Genomic DNA, 20,999 nt, shown 5'->3' on the forward strand with positions numbered 1-20,999 from the left:
AAAATGTTGGCCTTTTCATATCCATGGACAAGAATAGGATATGTATTCAAATAGAAAGGAGTAACTTTGAGCCAAAGATGCGTGTCTTTTTTCACTTCTAATATAGCATTGTCTATGACTAAGCAGGCTTTATCAGGAAGAAAAATTAGAGTCAATGTTTTATTTTGTTCTTTTTAAAACAGATGATCCAACGAGAAGCAGATGTAAAAAGTAAGGTGACTGCTGTGGCATTGACAGACTCTGTTCACAATGTGTGGCATCAAGAAGCTGGCAAAAGCATCCGAGAATGGATGAGAGAGGTGAGGCATGGCTTGGCTCGGTGCTGAGATGAATGGGAGTGCGCCTTTGTATTTGGAGATCCCAGCAACTTGTACTGCCGCCTGCACTCTCTAGAGACAGAACACTCAAATAAAATGAAAAGTCTAGATACAGTTAAAATAACAATAGAAACCTTCTCAGAACAATACCTGTGAAAGCATCCTTCCTCCCATTGATGAATAGAATATTATGTATGTATACACTATGCATTAGAATTTTAGTTGAATAAGGGCTTGATATTACAATTCATATTCCCTAATGTTCAATTTTTCTGGGTATTTATTATTTCAGCTGCTTAATTACATGAAAGAAGTTTCACATACACTCATCCTTGTCTCCTTTTTTTTCTGGAAATACGATCAGGATATGCCACTATGAAAGTGATTGGCTCAATACTGCCAGTCAGGCTGGAAGTGGTAAAAAGCCAACTGCTCTTAGAGATACTTGAGGAGGCCATGGCCCCACCTCCATCTGGGGAAGCTGTTTATTACACGTCCCTAGTGACTGAAAACTAGCCAGGATTTACTCAACATGGCGCATGTCTTTTTCTTCAGTCCATTATTCAGTCCATTGATCCTATTATAGGCATCCAGTTGAAAACTAGTTACCTTGCTGAGACCATAAGAATTTGACATGAGCCACGTGGTAGAATATTAGTAATGATCATATAAGTCAGTAATCACTCAACTATGGTATACTTACTCCTGGGTATTCATTTTCTATTAGAAGTTCTTTGTGAACATCAATTTAAATGACAAAAAGCACATGCATACACACACCGAGTCCTATACACACCTGTGCACACACATATGCACTCACATAAACCTCCACACAAGAAAAGTTAAAACATTTGGAAATATCCTTCCTCCTAATAAAGACTTTTAGAGAGCTGGAATATTGTCCATGAACCATCCAGCTATAGATGAGGATATTTCTGTGTTCAAATCCTGTTGATTAATTTCATTATTATACCAAATACTGGCTTAAATTTGGATGTAAAACAGTGCTGGTAATTGCTCAGTCATTCCTATTATATTAAAGACTGGGTAATGTCATGATTTTGTTTATTTCATAAGCAACAATTTAATGTGATAATGTTGTTTGCATTAAACATTTTTACTAGAAAGCTCTTAAATATTTCAAGCCTATCAATTTAGCAAATAGAACAGACTAAGAATTAAATTTGCATACTATATGATTTTAAAAGAATGTTTTCTCATAAAGAAGGCTCAAAGAGGACTACGTTAAAAGTCCCCTGAAAGGAAACCTGCCCTCAGCTAAAGGGCTCTTGTCATACTGCGTCCCAGTACCATCCATGCTGAATGAGTGACGCGCCTCTGTCACAGCCCTGACCTGAAGCCTGTGGCATCTCCCCTGACACCCTTGACCCTGAGCGTAGGCCTGAGAAACATGGCCTGGTCATGGCTGAGGAACAAAACTCCATTAAATACTAGCCTTTAAGACCACAATTATTTACAATTTATGTGAGTGTAATAGACATGAGTAAAAAGCTAGACTTAAGCAGAAAAGGAAGCTTCTCTAACATTCTGCCAAAAAAAATTAGCTATTATCTTATTTTCTCTTTAGATATACCAAATTCAAATTTTACATTCTTCTTAATAATATTTTACTAACCACTTGAGAATTTCATAGAATATATACTGATCATATTCTCTCTCTCTCTCTCTCTCTCTCTCTCTCTCTCACACACACACACACACACACACACACACACACACACACACACACACACACAACTCTTTCTTTCCACTTGCCTGGAGACAGCTATTGGCATGGAGAAATGACTCAACCAATAAGAGAAGCTCACAATCAATGGATCTGGTGCCTTCTTCTGGCCTCTTTGAGAACCTGCACACACATGACACATATATTAAAGGGTTTTAAATATTTATTTATTTATTTATTTATTTATTTATTTATTTATTTATTTTATGTATATAAGGACACTGTAGCTATCCTAAGAAACAACAGAAAAGGACATTGGATCCCATTACAGATGGTTGTGAGCCACCATGTGTTTGCTGGGAATTGAACTCAGGACCTCTGTAAGAACAGTCAGTGCTCCTAACCACTAAGCCCTCTCCAGCCCCACATTAAAATTTTATTTCATGACAAGGTGACACAATGGGCAAAAGATGCTTACTGCACAAACATGACAACCTGATTCTAGTTGCGAGTTTCCATAGTAGAAGGAGGGACTCAGGCTCCAGCTATAGATGTAGCAGAGGGTAGCCTTATCTGGCATCAAAGGGAGGGGAGACCCTTACTGTGGAAGCTGGATGCACCAGTGTAGGGGGAGGGGTAGGTGAGTGAGTGGGTGGAGGAGTAACCTCATCGAGGTAGAGGGAGGAGGGATGGGATTGGAGGATTACGGAGGGGAAACTAGCAAGGGGGACAACATTTGAAATGTAAATAAATAAAATAACCAAAATAAAAATTGAAGAGGAAGGAAAGAACCAACTCTTTAAAGCTTTACCTGCACAGTGTGACAGACTTGCACATGCATGCATACACAATAAACTAAAAATTAAGTAAGATAAAAACAAAATTAATTTCATGTCTACTCAAATGTTGTCCAACCTAAGCACAAGATGAAGCATGTCACTCTTCACTGTGGCCTTCCTGTTCACACAGGCACTTCCTGTCCTGTGACTAGTCCCCAAACTATGGGTTTTATAAAGAAAATTTACAACCACAAAGCTACAAGATCATGATCACGGCCTAAGAAACCTTTTACGTTGAAACATTTAACTTGAGTAAATATTTCATTTTTCCCCCTTTGGACATGTGATATGATGGGTAAATGACCCATTCAAATGCTCTGGCTCTGACTGAGGACTCCTGGGGTGCTCCTCCCGGAAGCACATGGTACCTTTGCTATAACTTACCCTCTTGACGACTCTGCACATCATAGCCTAGGATGCAGGGGGCTAACAACACATCAGTGTGCTTGAAATTCAGTTGGTTTTCCTAATGTGTAGCCACCCACGATACCCATCCCATGTGAAGAACTGGGATTAAGGGAACAATTGGGGAAATAAAGAAAGGGAGAGACAAGCATTAAAACAATTTGGAAACAAATTTGGTTTTTAAAGCATAGAAACACATCTCAGGGAGGAACATGTGAGAAGATGAGGTTCCATACAGATTAAAAAGATAAGAAACATCTGTATGTCTTTATTTACGTATTGCAAAGCTTAGGCCACTTTATTTCCCTTTTTTATTTTTATTTTTTAGAGTGCTTTTTTTTCCATCTTTTTTCAAATGTTATTCCCTTTCCCGGTTTCCATGCCAACATCCCCCTAACCCCTCCCCTTCCCCTTCTATATGAGTGCTCCCCTCCCAATCTTCCCCCCATTGCTGCCCTTCTTCCCAAGAATCCCATTCACTGAGGGTCCAGCCTTGGCAGGGCTAAGGGCTTCGCCTTCCACTGGTGATCTTACTAGGATATTCATTGCTACCTATGAGGTCAGAGTCCAGGGTCAGTCCATGTATAGTCTTTAGGTAGTGGCTTAGTCCCTGGAAGCTGTGGTTGCTTGGTATTGTTGTTCATATGGGGTCTCGAGCCCCTTCAAGCTCTTCCAGTTCTTTCTCTGATTCCTTCAACAGGGGTCCTGTTCTCAGTTCAGTGGTTTGCTGCTGGCATTCGCCTATGTATTTGCTGTATTCTGGACATTTTTAACTTGTACCTACTCTCTCTATACTCTTCCCAGTGGCACTACAGTGCCACATGCAGGATGTGCACACACATGCTCCCTGACCACCCCCACATGCAGGATGTGCACACACATGCTCCCTGACCACCCCCACATGCAGGATGTGCACACACATGCTCCCTGACCGCCCCCACATGCAGGATGTGCACACACATGCTCCCTGACCGCCCCCACATGCAGGATGTGCACACACATGCTCCCTGACCGCCCCCACATGCAGGATGTGCACACACATGCTCCCTGACCGCCCCCACATGCAGGATGTGCACACACATGCTCCGTGACCGCCCCCACATGCAGGATGTGCACACACATGCTCCCTGACCACCCCCACATGCAGGATGTGCACACACATGCTCCCTGACCACCCCCACATGCAGGATGTGCACACACATGCTCCCTGACCACCCCCACATGCAGGATGTGCACACACATGCTCCCTGACCACCCCCACACCCTTCAGGCTCTGTTCCTGTCCTTCCCAGTCCTATACAGGTACTTGTTGTCGCATGAAATATTTGACATCTTCACTTTAACTACATGCTGCTTCACTTGTCCCTGATTTTTTTTTGCATGTGAGATCAAAGCTTTCAGCTTGTTTTGAAAGGAGAACTAAAATTCAGAATCATAAAATGGTACCCTATAGTTTTCTTTCAGTCTTTGAACCAAAGGTGACCTGTATTTTTTCTTTTTAAGTGGACATAAAGTTCATTTGATTCAGCTTTTAAAAGTCAAGATGAGTTAGAAAATGATTAATTACCTAAAGATTATAATGTGCCATCACTTTTATTAATACTAGAAAAATTAGTAAGACATAGTTTTACATGTGTGAGATGTAGGTGATCAGTACTAAGACTGACTGACATCTCACCTGGGTAGTAGCCAACTTTTATCAAATTTGGAGGCACTAGTAGGATGAATAATAATTAAAATATATACCTAATCGCTGCCTGTCTGTTGGTAGTGCTAATTGCTGTCATTGAAAAGACTGAATTGTTTAAGAAAAGGGGAGAGAAAGAGAAAGTCATTCTTCATTGAAGCTATCTCCCTGTATCACAGGGAGCCTATTTTTAGTACCTATAGAAGTCATGATTTTTTAATTTATTAGGGGCTGTGATGAATGATAAAACAAATCATCCATTTACATATCTTGACATTGCTTTGGAGAATACTTATTTCTTACAACCGAGTGTCACATTGTATATAAAAGCTGGCTAATTGTGTGCTAATCTTCTGCATTATCTAGAAGTCTCTTATGTGGTCTTCTATCAATGGTAATATTAATTGTACTTATTTCAAATGTATGAAATATCTTCTAAATCCCCATTTCTTTTATAATTTCTACTCCTCTTACATTGTCTAGTTCTACATTCAGCTGCTAATTAAGATTAGGAGTGCACATTATAGAATATATATCCATTCCAAACCACCAAGCTTTTGTCACACATGAAAAATACTAATATTTTACTGTTTTAAATATAAAAAGAGCCAAAGCATTTAAGAACATTACTAGATGTGTTTGTTTTCATGTTTTTTTTTCCAACACAGTTCAATAGCTTCATTGATCCAGTGTTTCTTACAGAAATCTGCCGTGCTTTGTGAGCCTCACTTTCTAATCTCATACAGCAACCCTTCCTTTATATTATCGCTGCTCTCTCTGGTCCCAGAACAGTAGGGTTGCCTTGACAAATCTATTCAAAAGCCATTCCTCGGCCTTTATTGGTGGGGACTGGGGCCTTTGAAATTCTCTCCTCACTGCAGCACAGCTGACATCTTCTTCCAGACAGAATGAATTAAGGAAATACAATAAGACACTTGATCTACCAGTCAAGGACCCTTCCTCAGTGAGAAGGGATTCCATGGTGCACAGCCAGGGCAGCAAGCATCTAAAGTGCACAAGACATACTGTTTACCTGAATAGCAGTCGCAGGCTTTTCTGACATGATTGATGGGAAATTTCTTTTAAAATAAACTCTGTCTGTAGAAATTTTTTGCGTGTGTGTGTGTGTGTGTGTGTGTGTGTGTGCGCATGTGTGTGTGTTGTAAATATTTCTCAAACTATATAATCACATCTTTAAACCAGGATATATTTAGGGTATATATTTAGGTGTACGAAAGAAATAGAACGTTAGTTAATTTATCTGAGTTGCAGGTCTCTTGCACGTCTGAAAGACTGAGTATGAACCAATGTTGAAGCTTTGTGTCCTCAGATCCGGCTACACTTTCCAAGCTGTGTCTGTCTGCAATTGTGATACAGCATTCATTGAAGGGTCAGAGTAACAACTGAAAGGGGTTACAGGCAGGATTTGAGGCCTTTACACCTAACTTTCCTGACAAATCTATTGCACCATAGTTTATAGGTTATGCTTAGTCATAGCATCAATACAGATTATTGGCTGAATTATAAAAAGTAAACTTTTACACAGTCATTAATACTTTGATTGTTTATATAAGTAAAATAAAATATATAAAGTATAAATATACTACTGATTTATAGGACAAATTTACGTCCTCAAACTAAAAATGAAGTTTTCCCTTTAATTGTATGTAATCAATTATGTCTTACATTTCAGAACTGTTGCAACTGGGTCTCCAGCTCAGAACCCTTAGATACATCAGTGGAGTCCATGCTGCCTGACTGTCCCAGAGTGTCTGCAGGTACATATGTTTGACGAAAAGGGGAGTATGCATAAAAGGCCTTCCGTGAGGTGTACAAGAAATTTCGCGAATTAAATATATTGTTGCTCTATTTCAAATTATTTATAATATAATCCATAAGTCTAAAACAATAGCAAAACTTGGTTAAGTAGCTGAAAATACTTACCAACAGACTCAGTAAGATGACTGGGTGAAACTTTTCAAGAATAGTATAGAGAGTTTCTGTTGGAGCTTAGGGAGATGAAACTGTGCTAAAAGTCAAGAACTCAGTAATAATATAGAATCTCAGAAAGATGTTTGTCTCAGCACAAATTCCATAATATGTCAGGCAGGCATAGAAAATGTATTTTCATGCAAAGATTTTAGGTGAAGCTTAAGTGCAAATCTTATTGGATTTGGATATGGGAAGTTATACAAGGTGACATCTTAGGCAAAAGAAACAGCACTGGAAGGAAAAGAGCCCAAATGGATCTAAAGACATTCAGAGGTAGTAAAGGCAAGTGTGGTCTGCCCATTGAAAGCAAAGAAGTAAGGCAATAGTGCATTCAGAAGCAGCTAGACTCTGGGACATGATTGGACGGTGTTTGTAAAAGTTTGTATCAGAGAGTTTTGGTAGAAAGTGACATTACATTTGTTATTGCTCTCTTATTTTGGCTTTTACATCTCCCAATAATTCTTTATGATAACAGAGTGAACAGTAGTGACTAGTGATAGCTAGTGACAGTCGATGACTTGCTGTGGCTATGAATGCTAGAAAATAAGCAGGAATTTGAACACTGACTATTCCATTTCTAAGTCATAGATGACAACTAATCACCAAGTAAGTGTGTTTATTATTGGAAGGAAACCGTTTGGTGGCTGGTTCAAATTGTAGGTGATAAACTGCTGATGGCTAAACATCACTCATTAACACATAAAGTAACAGAACTTGACTCTTAATACAACTGAACTTTTTTTTTGTCAGTCAAGATCTGATAAGAGAAACAGAAGTACCAAGGAATATCTGTGCTATGATATATGTGTATACTTCTGTTTTACAACATGTTTTGTTCCTCGTGGTGGCAGTATGCTGAGAAATCACATAGCTGGCAAATACTGATGTAGTGCCTGTATTTCCTTTAGACAGAAGCAATTCTGGGTTAAAAATTTGGAGAAGCCCATATAGAAGGGGAGGTGGAGGGGTTAGGGGGATGTTGGCCTGGAAACTGGGAAGGGGAATAGCAATAGAAATGTAAATAAGAAATACTCAAGTTAATAAAGATAAAAAAAATTGGAGATGAGTGGGTGACCCCATACTCCAATCAGGGGTCTGATATGGTATCTACAGGTTCTCCCTCTACTTTGTTGGGCATTTCAGCTAATCTCATTCCCTTCGGGTTCTGGAAGCCTCTTGCTTTCCTGGTGTCTGGGACTGGCTGCCCCAATTCCCCATCCCTGATTGCTCCACACATCTGTTCAGTTTCCTGACACTCTCTATCATCCCCATCTCCTCTCATAGCAGATCCTACCCCCATTCTCCCCTTCCCTCTTCATCTCAAGTCCCTCCCACCCTCTACCCCCTTCTAAGAAGGACTGAAGCATCCACACTTTGGGCTTCCTTTCTTCTTGAGCTTCATGTTGTCTGTGAATTGTATCTTGGATATTCTGAGTTTTTTGCCTAATATCCATTTATTAGTGAGAGCATACAATGTATGTTCTCTTGTGACTGGGTTACTTCATTCAGCATGATATTTTCTAGGTCCATTCGTTTATCTAAGAATTTCAAAAAGTCGTTGTTTTTTAATAGCTGAGTAGTAATCCATTGTATAAATGTACTACATTTTCTGTATCCATTTCTCTGTTGAAAGACATCTGCATTCTTTCCAGCTTCTGCCTATAATAAACAAGGCTGCTATGAACATAGTGGAGCAAATGTCTTTGTGGTATATTGGAGCATCTTTTTGGTATATGCCAAGGAGAGGTATAGCTTGGGACTCAATTAGTACTATATCCAATTTTCTGAGGAACCTCCAGACTGATTTCCAGAGTAGTTGTACCAGCTTCTAGTCCCACCAACAATGGAGGAGTGTTCCTCTTTCTCCACATCTTCGCCGGTATCTGCTGTCACCTGAGTTTTTGATCTTAGCCATTCTGACTGGTATGAAGTAGAATCTCAGGGTTGTTTTGATTTGCATTTCCCAAATGACTAAGGATGTTGAGCGTTTCTTTAGGTGCTTTCTCAGTTGAGAATTCTTTGTTTAGCTCTGTACCCCATTTTTTAATAGGGTTGTTTCTCTGGCATCTAACTTCTTAAATTCATTGTATATACTAGATATTAGCCCTCTATCAAAAATAGGATTGGTAAACATCTTTTCCCAATTTGTTGGTTACCATTTTGTCCTATCGACAGTGTCCTTTGCTTTACAGAAGCTTTAAATTTTTATGAGGTCTCATTTGTGGATTCTTGATTCTAGAGTATAAGCCATTGGTGTTCTGCTCAGGAAATTTTCCCCAGTGCCCATGTGTTCGAGGCTCTTCCCCACTTTCTCTTCTATTAGATGCAGTGTATCTGGTTTTATGTGGAGGTTCTTGATCCACTAGGACTTGGGCTTTGTACAGGGCAATAACGATGGAATCAATTTGCATTCTCCAACATGCTGACCACCAGTTGAAACACTACCATTTGTCGAAAATGCTGTCTTTTTTTCCACTGGTTGGATTTGACTCCTTTGTCAAAGATCAAGTGACCATAGGTGTGTGGGTTTATTTCTAGGTCTTCAATTATATTCTATGGGGCCTGGCTTTCTCTGTACCAATACCATGCAGTTTTGTCATGACTGCCCTATAACACAGCTTGCCATCAGGGATGGTGATTCCCCCAGAAGTTCTTTTATTGTTGAGAATAATTTTTTTATATCCTGGGTATTTTGTTGTTCAAAATAAATTTGAGAATTTCTTTCTATCTCTTTGTAGAATTGAGTTGAAATTTTCATAGGAATTGCATTGAATCTGTAGATTGCTTTTGGTAAGATGCCCACTTTTACAATATTAATCTTGCCAATCCATGAACATGGGAGGTCTTTCCATCTTCTGAGATTGTCAATTTCTTTCTCCAGAGACTTGAAGTTCTTGTCATATAGATCTTTCACTTGTTCGGTTAGAGTCACACCAAGGTATTTTATATTGTCTGTGACTATTGAGAAGGATGTTGTTTCCCTAATTTCTTTCACAACCTGTTTATCCTTTGAGTAGAGGAAGACTACTGGTTTGTTTGATTTACTTTTATATCCAGCCACTTTGCTGAAGTTGTTTATCAGGTGTAGGAGTTCTCTGGGGTCACTTAATTATACTATCATATCATCTTCAAATAGTGATGTTTTGATTTCTTCCTTTCCAATTTGTATACCATGGACCTTCTTTTGTTGTCTGATTGCTCTGGCTAGGACTTAGAGTACTGTATTGAATAGATAGGGAGAGAGTGGGCAGCCTTGCCTAGTCTCTGATTTTAGTGGGATTGCTTCAAGTTTCTCTCCATTTAGTTTGTTATTGGCTACTGGTTCGCTGTTTATTGCTTTTACTATGTTTAAATCTGTGCCTTGAATTCCTGATCCTTCCAGGACTTTTATCATGAAGGAGTGTTGAATTTTGTCAAATGCTGTCTCAGTATCTAATGAGATGATCATGTGATTTTTTTTCATTGAGTTTGTTTATATAGTGGATTACATTGGTGGATTTCACTATATTAAACCATCCCTGCATCCCTGGAATGAAGCCTACTTGATTGTCCGGAATGGGCCTTTTGATGTGTTCTTGGATTTGTTTTGCCAGAATTTTAGTGAGTAATTTTGCATTGATATTAATAAGAGAAATTTGTCTGAAGTTCTCTTCCTTTGTTTGTTTTGTGTTTGTGTGGTTTAGGTATAAACGTAACTGTGGATTCACAGAATGAATTGGGTTGTGTTCCTTTCTGTTTCTACTTTGTGGAATAGTTTGAAGAATACTGATATCATCTTTTTTGATAACTTTTTGTTGAAAGTCAATATTAGAATGGCTACTCCGGCTAGTTTCTTGGGACTATTTGCTTGAAAAACTTTTTCCATCCTTTTTTTACTCTGAGGTGGTGTCTGTCTTTGTCACCTACTATGTTTCCTGCATGTAACAAAATCCTGTATCCTGTTTACATATCCAATCTCTTAGTCTGTCTTTTATTGGGGAATTGAGCCCACTTATGTTAAGAGATATTAATGAAAAGTGATTGTTGCTTACTGTTATTTTTGTTGTTAGAGGTAGAATTATGTTCGTGTCACTATCTTCTTTTCAGTTTATTAAAAGAAGATTACTTTCTTGCCTTTTCTAAGGTGTTGTTTCTCTCCTTGTGTTGGAGTTTTCCATCTATTTTTTTGTAGGGCTAAATTTCTAGAAAGACATTGTGTAAATTTGGTTTTGTCATGGAATATCTTGGTTTCTCCATCTATGGTAATTAAGAGTTTTGCTGTGTATAGTTGCAGGGCTGGCATTTGTATTCTCTTGGTGCTGTATGACATCTGCCCAGGATCTTCTGGTTTTCATAGTCTCTGGTGAGAAGTCTGCTATAATTCTGATAGGTCTGCCTTTATATGTTACTTGACCTTTTTTCTTGCTGCTTTTAATATTGTTTCTTTGTTTTGTTCATTTAATGTTTTGATTATTATGTGACGAGAAGAATTTCCTTACTGTTCCAATCTATTTTGGTTCTGTGGCCTTCGTGTACGTTTACAGGAATCTCTTTCTTTAGGTTAGTGAATTTTCTTCTGTAATTTTGTTGAAGATATTTACTGGCCCTTTGAGTTGGGAATCTGCCCTTTCTTCTATACCTATTGTCCTTAGCTTTGGTCTTCTCATTGTGTCTTGGATTTTCTGGTGTTTTGGGGTTATGAGGTTTTTGCATTTTCTTTGACTGTTGTGACATTTTTTTTCTATGGTATCTTCTGCCCCTGAGATTCTCTCTTCTATCTCTTGCATTCTATTGGTGATGCTTGCATCTATGACTCCTGATCTCTTTCCTAGGTTTTCTATCTCCAGGGTTGTCTCCTTTTGTGATTTCTTTCTTGTTTCTGTTTCCATTTTTAGATTCTTTATGATTTTGTTCACCTGTTTTGGTTGTGTTTTCCCGTATTTTTTCAAGGGGTTTATGTGTTTCTTCTTTAAGGGCTTCTATCTGTTTACCAATGTTCTCCTGTATTTCTCTAAGGTTGTTATTTATGTCCATCTTAAAGTCCTCTCTCATGTAATGTGATTTTCAATCCAACTTTTGCTTTTCCAATGGGTTATACAGGGCTCGCTGTGGTAGGAGAACTGGGTTTTGAGGATGATGGGTTTTGTGTTGCTTAGGTTATTGCGATTGCCTTTTGTCACCTGGTTATCTCTGCTGTTAGGCTGTCTTTCTGCTTCTGGCTGGAGCTTGTCCCTGCTTTTAGCCTTTGTGCCTGTGATCTAAGGTGTGTCCCAACTCCTTGGAGACTAGCTTTCTCCAGGCAGGATTTGGGTAAGGAGAGCTATGTCACAGACTTATCTCTGGGGCACAGATGGGAACCAGAAGGATCCTGTCCCTGGCTGCTCTGTGGTTCCTGTGTCCCGTGGGCTCCTAACAGACCTTGGGCTGACTATTGGAGCAATAGTAGTGGTCTCATCTGTGGCCTTGGTGTGTCAGTACTCCTGGGAGACCAGATCTCTCTGGGCAGGATTTTTTATGAAGAGTTGTGGCACAGGCTTATCTCAGGGGTTGGTTTTCTTTAGTTTTTAAAGCTATGATTTCTTCCTATGGTAATGAAAGATATTTAATGAAATATTCTATCTTCCATTTCCTTGCCAATACTTTTATTTTAAAAAAGGTTTATTTGTTGATATTTTCTGTGTTCCCCTACATTGGTAGGTTCACAAAATATTATTTGGAAATTAAAAGGAAAAGGTATATTTGGATAAAATATTCTGTGGACATAGAAATCTGGATACAATAAAAGCTGGAAGAGACATAATATGGAAGCAAAGTTGAAATGAGATACTTCCTAGAGTGGTGTGTTGTATGTTTTAGAACAATAAAATAGCAAATATAGTTTTCCTCACTGTGTCTGTGACAGCGTTTCTCTGTGTAACAGGGCAGGAAGTTGTAAACTGTTGGAAACAGACTATATTATCAAGTGTTGCTGTCTCCTGACTTCTGGGTCTGGCGCAGCCTGCTCTTGCTGACACAATACTGACAGGATATTTTTTGTCTCCCTGGGGCTGTAGTTGGTTAAGTGTTAGTATGTAGACCTCTCCACGTCCCCTTCCAGCACAATCATGCCATCCACGTGTTTTTGCTCAGCCCACGTATACCATGCACCCACCCCATCCTGCTCTGGCGCTGGGGATTCTGTGCTATGGGGTATAAAGGCCCATACCTAATGTGTAATTTTCATCCTAATATGTAAGATGGGAGATGAAAAAGAGAGAAAAGGAGAAAGTATAAAGTAGGACGAGAAAGCCTGAACTCCGTGTATATAGAAGAAAGAGGAGAGCTAGTTAATGGGCAGAAGGAAGGCCTAGCTGGGGTGGCTGACAGAGGTGGCTGACATCCCTAGGGCATCCCTCATAGCCTGCCTGCCTTCCACTGCTTCAGGGATGATTGCTGACTCAGGCATCCTTTTCCAGACGTGAATGCTGACAGATGACAAGTATTCTCTCCATTGTCTTTTCTTTTGAGTCCTTGAAAATAGGAACTTTTCCCCTAAGACATTCTTTACCAGTTTTCTTTCTGAAATTGAGGACAGTCGTAGAGCACATTTACCACAGAGCTGTGTGTGAAGTCTGGCCCACTGTTCCTGAAGCAGCTTACTGGTCACAGAGCCAGTGACTTTCTGAGAACAGAAGATCCTATAGCCTGAAAGTGAAGGATCAGGCCCTCAACGCGCTTGTGAACATGTTGTAGCAGGCACCCAGGAGAGGATCTTGTCTATAGATGACACCATTCCCTATGTATTTTTCAGAAAGACCTTAAGCTATTTTCTAGGTCCCATGCCCATTAGCAGGTCCTCCAAGAGCCTGTGTCCACCCTATTCCTGGACCCTGTAATGATTGGACAGGCTTTTCACTCATTTTCGTCTATTCAGAATACCTAACAGAGGCTGATCATACAGTGTAAAAAAAGGAGGAAAGGGAAAATATCACATGGCTATCTTGTGCTCTAAGAGTTGAAGGAAAAGACTGAGCTGATTTAGTTGAGCCATTCTATAAGTAGAAGAGAACCATTGATAAACAATGCATTTAATAGCCAAGCCACAGGCACACCAAATGGAACATCAGCAGTTACTGGTAAATGTGAACTGACGACAACCTGCTTCCAAAACTTCTTTTCACTCAAATGGACCATATTAATTGTTTGGATTGAATATTTGCAAGTATTCACATCACTTTATTGCTGAAAATACCTCTTGAGGAGATGACACTCCAAAGTTTATCTTTTTTTTTTTTTTTAGTAAATAATCACTTCCTTTCTAAAGATAGCATGAAAAAATCAACAGGAATTGCCTCTGGAAAATGGTGTCATGCAGAATGTGTAGTCAAGTTAAGTCGTCTCTTATGTACTTAGACACATCTAATTAATTAGGTAATTGAAAAATCTATACTGTGTCTTGTAAACATCGTAAAATTCAAAATATATTCGCATGTGTAGCAGTGTAGCAGTTTTGACTGTGTACAGTGTTTGAACATTTCTGTATTCCTCCTTCCACTCAAAGACTCTAATCTGTTAAGTGATGTTCTCATTAGCAAATAACATTTCAGACAGTTGTTCATTGCTGTGGAAATGGCCTTGTGGTTTTTACTCATCCATTTCCCCATTCATTGTTCTGGGCTACCTTATAATTATTAGTGAATGTAAGAGGAGTATTTTACAAGTTGACCCCCAAGAAATCTATTTTCAATGGCTCATTCCTTAGCAAACTCTGAGAAAAATCAATGAAGGAAAGAATAACTTAAGAGACTTACCTATCCTGGTATTACCATAATCTTTTTAGATCAGATTTTGTATTCTCTGATTTTGTTCACGGTGGATATAAGCAGTCGTATTTCAGAAATATCACTTTTTAAAAATAATTTTTAAATAGCCACCACATTTGTTGTTTTACAACTTTCTAAGATAATTTGTGAAAAAGCCTTCCTTCACAGAATTTGGCATTTAGTAAAGTTAGCAACTTTCATTTTACTAAAATCTCCTCGTTATCCTCCAGAGACTTGATGCTCCAGGATGGGGAGGTACCATGGGAAGGGGTTGCCCTTTCAGATATGAAGGGGAGGGAGAGTGGGGGGCACAACTCTACAAGGGGGGACTGGGAGAGGAGGCTGTGGTATTTGGGGTGTAAATAAATAAATAAAATAAAAACAATTATCTTTAGAATACTTTTGGATAAATAGCTGAATAATATGAATTTTATTTATTCTTTAAAATTAGTTATGATTTCTAGAAATGTTAAACTGGCCCTGGCTTTCAGTCTCCCCACCTAGAAGTTTTTGGTCCTACCAAGCCTTAAAACCCTCTTCCCCTAACCTACATATCTGTCTTCCTCTGTCTACCCTTTCAGTTCTCTTGGTCTGTGAGGCCTGCATTTTCCACAGTACCAAATCTGTTTCTTTCCAAGTATACTTTTTTTTTTCATCCTGCTTCACTGTGTGGTAAAAGACACCTAGAAAGTCAGCAGTGATCTGTCCAGAGGGAAAAATCCTCACAAAATATGCTTTTACAGAGAAACAGCATCACTTCGTAGAATTGATTCGGAACATCTAAAGTCAATAATACTTGATGCTAAAATGAAAATCCCAAGTGAACATTAGTCACTAGATATAGTGCAAATATTTTCTACTTATAAAATCTCAAGATATTCAACATGTTGAAAGAGGGAATATAGTTCTTAGTTTTTATTTTAACACATTTCTTAAAATATCACTTTTCCAAAAGGAAATTACTTCTATTTATAACCTTTGAGAGATCAGTTGATCAGAGACTTAAGTTTGTATGTGTGAAAATTGATGTTGAATGTCTTTGACACTTTGCACTAGTATTTCTGTCCAAAGTATCTACTAATAACTCCTTCAGCTGTACACATTTCCCGCAGCTCTTTGATAGACATGTTGAACTAGTGAGGAGAGAAAGCAGACAGCGGCTAGTTTATAGAAGTTTGGGGAGCCATATGGCATAATAGTAACTGAGTCTAGTGGGTTTCTACAAGTTTAGTTTCTCGGGCTTACAAGTAGCTCAGTTGGTAAGATGGCTGTTGAACAAGCAAGTGCCCTGTGTTTAGATCCCCATATCCACACAGAAACTAGGCATGGTAGTATGTCTGTAATCCTAGCAATGGGGACATGGGGACAAACAGATTCCTGGAACTGGCTTGCGAGCCAACCTAGTTCTATTGTAAACTAAAGGCTCCATGAAAGACCCTGACTCAAAAACTAAAGTGAAAGCAATTGAGGAAGACAACCAACATTGATTTCTGACCTCCATATGCATGAGTAGGCAAAAATAATATACATTACAAATATGTGCTGCTTGCATTGTGAAACTCAGGGTGGGGTGGGAGGTGGCAGGGGAAAGGATCTCACTCTGTAGCGTAGGATAAGTTGGACCTCACTGTGTGTACATAGCCCAGGCTGGCCTCAAATTAGGAAAAATCCTGCTGCCTTGTTACTGTTAGTAGTGGGTGTCTTAGTACCACAAGCAACTCAAATATGTCTTTATTAAGAAAAGCTTTTGGATTCACCATAACTCTGGGAGATTTCTAGACCCCCTTCACACTGAGTTTGAAATGAGGCCATGCTAGTATTGTATATTAAGTTCATGCTGTGAGTAAAGCGGCATGAATGCATGGAGACCACTTAAAATAATGCCTGGCATGTGTGTAATAAGCCATGAGAAGTGCATGAAGTCCTTGTTTGGAATAGTTCTGATAAACACAAGTTCAGTGACCCTAACTTATTTAAGTAATGTGGATTCTCCCAGAATGGTCTTAACCTTTTCTTACCACAGTGGAAGCACAGTGAGTAGCTCCATGAAGGCTACTCTTAGCCCCTGGACCTTCCAGTCCTATCTGTGGGTACAGCAGGTGCACAGTGTACTCAATAGCCAGGACATTGCTTCCATCCAAGTCTTTCTGCAGAATTTGCTATGCTTTTTCCGATCACAAACAGTACTGTCTTCTCCTTTATAACAGGAGATGGCCAACACAATTGGAAGTCAGCACAGGAAGAAAGCAGTAAGAGAAAAGCTGAAAGGTGTCCATGGAAAAGTATGCCTGAGCCCATGTTAAACTATATGACAAGAACTTGTATAGCACTGCTCAGACTGCTTTGTGCGAGCTTTCTCATAGGATAACAGCTTTGGTTTTCAATCTTTCCATTTTAAATGACCGCACACTAAGCAGTAAGTCCTGCCCTTTCATCCATCTCTTCATTTCTAAATGAGGAAGCTTTCACACATTTTGATCAAATTTAAAAAAAAAAAAGAACAATTGTCACTTTTTCCTACGTCATTATTGAAAGCATCCCCGATAGTTTCAGCTTTACATGATCATTTTTATAGTCATTCAAAGAAATGGCTTCCTGGTTTTTCATTTTTCGTTATTTGTCTAGGAGGTACTGACTGTAGTTTTAGAACAAAACTTCTTTTGCTATCTGAGAATTCAGAAGCATTTGGCATTTCTCTGCTCCATTTTCATGTTTCTAGGTTGTCCCTGTCCTGCCCCTTCCTCCATGCTGATCACCACTTTTACTAGGACAATTTTCCAGCTCTTTATTGAGGGTGCTAAGTATTCGACCTTATTTCTCCAGCCACAAAGGCTCATTTTTCAGTCCAACACTGATGGCTGCCTCTTATTCCTTTTCATGCCAATTGCTTATTTGCCCATTTGCTCCTTCTGTCCTTGAAAGCCAAAATTTCTTAATAGTTTGTCTTCCTTTCAAAATCATGCTTATAACAAACTTAGGATTGCTGGTTTCATTGCATTTCATCTATATTTTTGGCAGTCTTAACAGATCAATGTCTTCTTGAATTTAAATTATTACACAAGGTGTAACACAAGTGAAGCATGAAGTTCTAGCTGGAAATTAACAGGTTAACAAATTTGCTGCTGGTGCCATGACAGCTAACATAACATGTCAATGCCATGCACTTGTGCTGCCAGTCATGCCATGACTGCTAACATAACATGTCAATACCATGCACTTGTGCTGCCTGTCATACCATGACTGCTAATATAATATATCAGTTCCATGTACTTGTGCTGCCACACATGCACTGCCACTGGTGCCATGACTGTTAATATAACATGTCAATGCCATGCACTTGTGCTGCCACTGATGCCATGACTGCTAACATAACATGTCAGTGCCGTGCATTTTCACTGCCACTGGTGCCATGACTGCTAACATGTCAATGCCATGCCCAAGAGCTTCACCCCTTTGCACTTTTCACCAGGTGGATATGGAATTAAATATTCAAAATGTAAGGTTTACATTTAAATAAATGCTTAGGATCGATAGTGGTGGTAGAAACCTTGCTTTTAATTTCCCAGCCCCAGTTGGTTTAATGGAATTGTTTCCCACACTTCAGTCTTTTAAAAGGCATTGTTTTCATCTATTTATATTTTCTGTATGCAAAGACTGTAGCAAAACAGGTTGCTGGGAGCTCAAAGAATGTACTGCAGACAGTTTGATGTAGACCTGACTCAAAGAGGCTGGCTTGGTGGCTTGTTTCTTTTTGACTCAAATCTAAGTTAGGTAACTCAGAGAGGTTTCAGTTTGAGAAGCTGATAGCATGCCTTTTTTTTTTTCATTGTTTTGGAGGTTTCTGTTCACTCTTCTGTATGTGCAGCTTTGGCTTTTGTTTGGTGTGATGTTGTAGGTTTGATTTAATAGCATCCTCCTACGTAATACAGGTTAGTTTTGAACTCATAGCCTTACAGCTTCAGCTTCCCAAGTGCTAGAACTAGGAATGTGTTTTGACTAATGCTTTATCAAGTTAAGTGTTAAAAAGAAGTTTTAGTACATACTTAGGTAAATTCTTTCTACCCCTTGAATTCTGTGGTTATCATTACATTTTCTGCTACCTGAATTAGAGTTCATTTTGAAAGAATGCATGGATGCCTTTGTTCTACCTGCTTCCCATCATAAAGTTTCTTGACAGGATTTCAAGGGCATTCAATAGCACCAAAGTCAGCCAATTTACATCTCCAAAAGTCATTCCCAGAGCACCTTCAGGTTGATCTGCTTTAAACAGAGACTTCGTCCTGCTTCTACTTTTCTTCTCTGAGTGCAAGTCACATGCTTGAATTTCTGTGTTTGTTACTGTGAAGTAAAGTGGATACTTGCTTCTAGTCTGTGTGTCTCCTGTTTGGAGGTGAAATCGCTAGACTTTTGAATATGGAAGACTGTGACTATACTCAGTGTCAATGCAGCCCTGAAGCCTTGCCTCGCCTCTGTAACAGGGGCAAACTCAGTTGAAAAGTTTGGTTGAGTCATGTTTGTCATAACAAGAATCATTAGAGTCGCCCACCGCCTGTGAAAGTATCTGACTTGTCACCATGATACCTTGTCCCTAGCCCCACTCAGCTAACTGCTCTGTTTGCTTTACACGTGGCTGAGATTTTACTCATAATACTATTTTCAATCACAGGAAATGTATGTCTCATAAATGCTCAAGTTTACAAAATAAAATTAAATGCTTTCTTCTGAGAACTCTAGATCTCTATATGGTCTCTGACTATGCTTGTTTCTTATCTGTGACAGGAGTTTCTATTTATACTCACCAAGTGTATAAAAGCAGAGTAAAAAATAATTTCTAAAAACGCTTTCATCCCAGTACTCAAGGCAGGAGTTGAGGCCAGAGTGGTCTACATAATGAGTTCCAAAACAGTCAATGCTGTATAATTAAACTCTATCAATAAGAAGGAGGAGGGGAAGGGGGAGGAGGAGGGGGAGGAGGAGGAGGAGCAACAGCACAACAGTAGCAACAATTAAAAGGCAAGCATCCCATTTTCCTGGGTGCAGTTGAGTACTTGAACCCCACAGACAGTAATGGCCATTGTGATATATTTTGAGGTTGTCTTCAGTGGACTTCTTGTACTGTCATGTTAACTTACTGTAAGTCACAAGGAATTTTTATTTAGTTATTTCATTATCTTTAATCTTTTTTTACAGTCCATTCATTATCCCCCTCCAGTTATGCCCTCCAACAGTTCCTCATTCTATTCCCCCTGCCGTAACCCTCAACCCCCTCCCCATCTCCAAGAGGATGTCCCCACACTCTCACAATCCTCCAGGCCTCCCACTCCCTGGGACCTCGAGTCTCTCCAGGGTGAGGTGCATCTTCTCTCGGTGAGGCCAGACGAGGCAGTCCTCTGCTGTATATGTGTTGGGGGGGTCTCGAAACAGCTGGTGTATGCTGCCTGGTTGGTGGCTCAGTGTCTGAGAGATCTCAGGGTCAAGGTTTGTTGAGACTGCTGGCCTTCCTATGGCATCTTCCTTCTCCTTAACGTTTTCCAGCCTTTTCCTAATTCAACCACAGGGGTCCCCAGCTTCAGTCTAATGACTGGGTATAAGTATCTGCTTCTGTCTCAATCAGCTGCCTGTTGGGCCTCTCAGAGGACAGCCATGCTAGGCTCCTGTCTGCAAGCACACCATAGCATCAGTAATAGTGTCAGGCCTTGGAGCCTCCCCATGAGATAGATTCCAAGTTGGGCCTGTCACTATACCTCCTTTCCCTCAGTCTCTTCTCCGTTTTTGTCCCTGTAGTTCTTTGAGACAGGAACAATTTTGTGTCAGAGTTTTTGACTGTGGGATGGCAACCCCATCCCTCCACTTGATGCCCTGTCTTTCTACTGGAGGTGGACTCTACAAGGTTCCTCTTCCCACTGTTGGACATTTCATCTAAGCCCCGCACCCTTTGAGTCCTGAGTCTCTCACCTCCCAGGTCTCTGGTACCTCCTACCACTGAGGCTGTATATTAATTGCTAGAGCTTTCTATAATGTTACCTTTACTTTTTAGACCCAGAAGACTTTTCTTTGTCTAGTATCTATATCTTTTCTCTTCTAGTTATTTTTTTATATTGCTCCCTCAACATTATTGGATATTGTGGCCTATACCTGCCTTTCTAAGGGAAATTGCCTAACTTACCTGATATCTTGAGTGGGAAAAATAAAGACCAGCACAAACCAGGCTACCTTGCTTTTTTCTGTCTGGATTTAGCATCATTCTTGGCTGCAACTAATAATTTACCTGGATTTTAAAAAGATTATAGC

General features: G+C 39.5%; 1 protein-coding gene across 35 annotated transcripts in view; it reads left to right on the forward strand.

The window, feature by feature from the left end:
* Arb2a (ARB2 cotranscriptional regulator A) overlaps positions 1 to 20,999 on the forward strand; it is a 464,299-nt gene that overhangs the window by 327,891 nt on the left and 115,409 nt on the right. For all 35 annotated transcript variants that reach the window (NM_001439487.1, NM_001439488.1, NM_001439490.1 and 32 more), the window contains 2 exon segments: positions 183 to 299; positions 6,629 to 6,713. In NM_001439487.1, coding sequence (NP_001426416.1) covers positions 183 to 299; positions 6,629 to 6,713 — 202 coding nt within the window.

The sequence above is a fragment of the Rattus norvegicus genome, chromosome 2 (assembly GCF_021556685.1).
Source record: "Rattus norvegicus strain SHRSP/BbbUtx chromosome 2, alternate assembly SHRSP_T2T, whole genome shotgun sequence".
NCBI lineage: Eukaryota > Metazoa > Chordata > Mammalia > Rodentia > Muridae > Rattus > Rattus norvegicus.